Consider the following 5,103-nt stretch of genomic DNA (forward strand, 5'->3'; position numbering starts at 1 on the left):
ACAAGAGCCTTTTGCTCTATATTGGACGGTAATTGATGTTGACGTCGACTTTATCTGGGTGGTTTTAAGGATGTTGTTGATCTGCCATGTTTTGATCACACACACACACCACACAAACACACACACACCACACACACAATTTTGATTCCGGGTTAGTGCTGTGAGGGTGATAAAAAAAGAATCGTCTGTCGGATAGAGATAATTAGATATGTGTTCCTCTTCTCTCCTCTCCTCTTCTCTCCTCTCCTCTCCTCTTCTCTCCTCTCCTCTTCTCTCCTCTGCTCTTCTCTCTTCGTGACTACAATACCCCTTAGCCAACACTGACAGGGAGGCACTAGGGATGCCAACATGACAAACGGTGCCCAGACAGAGATGCCAAGAGGTGCCAAAAACGAAAATGCCAAAATAACACTGCCAAGGCAACTGTCAGGGCTTACGGACAAGGAGACAAACGCCTAATGATAAGAGGGTGAGATAAGAGTTAAATGACATTAAGGTAAACAGTAGCGATAAGACAGAATTGGTGATTAATCTGTCAAGGTGTTGTTTTTATGTCAGAGGATTTGTGACCACGGCTTTCACCAGTCCAAGTGCTTTCATCAGTCCAAGTGCTTTCATCAGTCCAAGTGCTTTCACCAGTCCAAGTGGTTTCATCAGTCCAAGTGGTTTCATCAGTCCAAGTGGTTTCATCAGTCCAAGTGCTTGCATCAGTCCAAGTGCTTTCACCAGTCCAAGTGCTTTCACCAGTCCAAGTGCTTTCATCAGTCCAAGTGCTTTCACCAGTCCAAGTGCTTTCACCAGTCCAAGTGCTTTCACCAGTCCAAGTGCTTTCACCAGTCCAAGTGCTTTCATCAGTCCAAGTGCTTTCATCAGTCCAAGTGCTTTCATCAGTCCAAGTGCTTTCACCAGTCCAAGTGCTTACATCAGTCTAAGTGCTTTCATCAGTCCAAGTGCTTTCATCAGTCCAAGTGCTTTCACCAGTCCAAGTGCTTTCACCAGTCCAAGTGCTTTCACCAGTCCAAGTGGTTTCATCAGTCCAAGTGGTTTCATCAGTCCAAGTGGTTTCATCAGTCCAAGTGCTTTCACCAGTCCAAGTGCTTTCACCAGTCCAAGTGCTTTCATCAGTCCAATTTCTTTCAACAGTCCTTCCAGATTTTGTGTAATTCCATGGTTCCAGGATTTTGTTTCACCCTGAGCCAAGATTGTTCTTAGGTCAATGATATCAAAGGTGAAAGGTGAATTTGTTTAAAATTTTTGTCGTATAAAACTAATTTGCTTGTTACTTAGACCTGAACTGTATCTTTGTTGTTGTTATTGGTATTATTATTATTACTTTCATTACTAGCATTTGTATTATCATTATTATTTCATTATCGTTATTATAGGTATTATTATTATTATTATTATTATTATTATTATTATTATTATTATTATTATTGGCTATATTAATATCATTAGTATTATCAATGTAGTTACTGTGTGTTTATATTTTACAGGTAAGACGTCACACCTGTCCCCCAACACCATTGATGAGCAACATGTATCGTAAGTGTGACCTTAGATTTATTTTGATCATCAGTTACATAAACCAAACGTAAAAATGATATGTGTGTGTGTGTGTGTGTGTGTGTGTGTGTGTGTGTGTGTGTGTGTGTGTGTGTGTGTGTGTGTCGTCATCCACCTGTCATTTTAATCCCAGGATATACACCGGTGAAACGTGGTGTATAAATTGCTGTAGGTACAACACGTTATGTTTACTTATTCACTCGGTAATAATGTAGGGCAGCTGTTGACCTTCTCTGTGTACCCTACCGAACACAGATTTTATGCAGGGAAGAACAGAGAAAATAAATAAACCAGGGATTATTTTCCTTTTGATTTCGTGTAATTTATTGGGTTGGTTTGGTTCGGTTCGGTTCGGTTTGGTTCGAGTAAGGTTAGGTTCGGTTGAGAGCATTGATAATAACCAGTTTTGCCATTGGTTAGTTGTTACATTAGGAGAGAGTCTGCCATTTAGTCTAGTCATCTGATCTTAGCTTTATTAATTATTCAGTCTGCCAGGTAAGCAGTCCGGTGACAAATGACAGACGTCATGCGAACAGTCAATTATAACGTCAGTCCTCTCCCTCACCTCCCGATCGATTCATCAGCTGACTAGACTCCCTACCCCTATTCCCTCAACTCCTCGAATCCCACCATCCCCTCTCCCCCATCCTCATCCCCAAACACCTCCCCATTTCCCTCTCCCCTCTCCCCCATCCCTCATCCCCAAACACCTCCCCCATTTCCCTCCCCACCTCTCCCCTATCCCTCATCCCAATCCCTCATCCCCAGACCCCTCACCCAACCTCCCTCCCCCTCCTCTTTCCCTCCATCCCCACTCCCCCATACACACTCGGCCACATAGGTGATTCGTCATTCCACCAGGCCGCAGTTAGTGTACAAGTGGACCATTTCCCCGAGGTAATGACTGTACTATTAGATCACCACTTCCAACACTTTAACAGTCAGTTCCAACTTATGACAGTCATTTTTGCTGATGAACCGAACCACGAAACTACACACACACACACAAAAAAGAAGTTAAATTTATGAACAGACTAACAGAATACTGACAGCTGGTTTGCCGACATAATATCGTAAACTTGACGACTAAAAAAAAACGAAAACAAAAGAAAAGAAAGTTGTTGGTTATAGATTATTATTTAAGATGTTAAAAAGACAGTTTAATATACTTAGTAGATTGATTTGAGGTGTTGTATTTCATTGTTGGGGGCTCGGGATTCTGTCTGTCTGTCTGTCTGTGGTATTTCCATTATTAGCTTTTTTTTCAACCCCTTACACTCGTCTTGCACAATTCTCGTCATCCACTTTCCATTTGTCTCGAAGTTCCCGTATCCTTTGATCCACCCAACACAGCGGTGACAGTAAAGAGAATACACACGTAGGTAGAATATATCACAAACCTTGATTTTTAACCATAAATTGTACTTTATTGTTAATGGTTGTATTATCCTGTTGACGATGTGTTCTAGGCGGTGATGGTGGTACAGTTAGGATACAGGAAGGCGGTACATTGATACGCACACACACACACACACACACATACACCTGTACACTATAGCATGATTCGCAAGACTCCGCCAGTCACGCCACCATTGCTGCCTTGTGTAACACTATACTGCTGAGTATATGCCACAACCACCACCACCACCACCACCTTGTTATTGTTGACACCTGAACCTGTTAGTTACAATTAGAGACGAATTTTAGAACCTTAGGTAAATTTAATTGCCTCGTAGGTGTTAGGGTGTGTTTTGATGTAATTTTTTTGTGTTCAAGTTCAAGTTCAAGTTGATGTTGTAGTGGAAGAGGAGTTCAATGAGTGAAGACAGGTGGAAGTTAGACCAAGGAGGTTCTTACCTTTTGTACGTCTCGGTGAGGTTTGTGTTTTCGAGTTATGGTTCATACCTGTTGGTCTTCATCGACTCTCCGCGCTGGTGTGGTGAGGTAGTGTGAAAGGGAAGAAGGGAAGGGAGCTGTTACGAGTAAGAGGTGTAGTGAAATATTGTAAAGGTATACTGATAATTTGTGGAAGTAAGCCTGAAATCGTTTGCTAAGAGTTTATATAAGGGATACGGATAGAGAGAGAGAGGCAAGAAGCGAGCGAGTTTCCGTGTATACCTGCGTGTTTTATGTACTTATTTTCGTGTGTGTTTGTATTGATTACAGGTGTGTTAAGGTGAGGGAATCTATACAGGTAAGAAACATTATCCAGAGGTATACTGGTGACTGTGATATTGGGGGTCTAGCAGCGTTGGTTGTTTAAAGAGAGAGGAAGGCTGATGCATACGATTATGTAAATCACCTTTATCGGACAAGAAAATTGAGGTGCTCCTCCCCGATACTGCAATGTTGTAGTGGCATGAATAGTAATCAAGTGATATGGTGGTGATGGTGGTGGTGATAATGGTGGTGGTGGTGGTGGTGGTGTGGTGATGATGATGATAAAGGAAGTAAATATGAATAATTCTGAGTCACTGGAACACTGGAGCTTAGTTATTAATTTTTCTTTGTGAGTGAGTGTCAATTTTTCTCCGTCACTTTAAGTCATAAAGTCAGGTGGAAGCATCTAAGAATAACACTTACAATCAACAAGGAAACAACAACAACAAATAAAAAAACAAATGAAGGAAAATGAAAGAGAAACAATAAAAAATAAATACGATAAGAAAGTAATTTAGAAATACAAAGAAATTAATTAGATAAGATTTGACTACTGACAATGTCTCCCAAAAATTGACGTTCATTAATTTCCTTCGTAAAGTGAAATGAAACGAAGCAGAGGAAAGAAAATTCGATAATAATAATAATAATAATAATAATAATAATAATAATAATAATAATAATAAAAACAACGTTATGGTGGTACGGATGGTTATGCAATATAGGAAAATCAATGCTATTTTTTCTTATGCAGGTGAAAGCATTGTAAAACTTTAACGTTAATTGAATTATTTTGCAAACTGATCGATGTGTTAGCAATTGGCTCTCCTTACGGGAATATTAAACACACATCTTTACTCTCGTGTGTTAATACCTCTATCATCCTCATTAATAATTTGTCGTGTTTCCCAAATTATTTCGACTTTTTTTTCCAGACGATTTTCAAAAAAATAAAAAAAAATAAAAAAAGGTAAAAAAAAAATAAAAAAAGGTAAAAAAAAATAAAAAAGGTAAAAAAAAATATAAAGTAGAATAAATAAAAAAAATAAAATAGAATAAACTAAAATAAATAAAATGTAATAAAATAAAAAAAACACTGAGTCTCCCCCAGCCAGTTAGTTAGCTCGGGTTGGTGATGAGGGGAAAAGCGAGTACTAGAACATAATATACTAGTGGAATGAGAGGAGCTAATTGTAAGGGGTAAAAAAATGTCCTGTTGAATATATGTGATTATATTGGTTAGGGCAGGTCAGTAGTTGTGAGGGAGGGGGGAAGGGGAGGAAGGAGAGAAAGATAGAGGGAGGTAGAGAAGAAGAGAGAGAGATAGAGGGAGAAAGGGAGAGAGAGACAACTGAAGAGGGAGGGTGTGTGTGTGTG

General features: G+C 39.5%; 1 protein-coding gene across 1 annotated transcript; it reads left to right on the forward strand.

Moving 5' to 3' along the window:
- The first annotated feature begins 348 nt into the window (after positions 1 to 348).
- LOC121865525 (sialidase-like) lies at positions 349 to 1,195 on the forward strand. The gene is made up of 2 exons (XM_042365041.1): positions 349 to 419; positions 559 to 1,195. Exons 1-2 carry the CDS (start codon positions 349 to 351, stop codon positions 1,193 to 1,195), a joined length of 708 nt encoding a protein of 235 aa, XP_042220975.1.
- Positions 1,196 to 5,103: the final 3,908 nt, after the last annotated feature.

Source organism: Homarus americanus, unplaced genomic scaffold (genome assembly GCF_018991925.1).
Source record: "Homarus americanus isolate GMGI-L3 unplaced genomic scaffold, GMGI_Hamer_2.0 scaffold25483, whole genome shotgun sequence".
NCBI classification, from domain to species: Eukaryota; Metazoa; Arthropoda; class Malacostraca; order Decapoda; family Nephropidae; genus Homarus; species Homarus americanus.

Bases quoted from the DNA above. Each gene is read 5' to 3' on its own strand.
- LOC121865525 (XM_042365041.1), top strand. From the start codon at position 349: ATGACAAACGGTGCCCAGACAGAGATGCCAAGAGGTGCCAAAAACGAA. The intron at 420-558 runs GCAACTGTCAGG...TTTTTATGTCAG, and splicing joins GCCAAAATAACACTGCCAAG to AGGATTTGTGACCACGGCTT.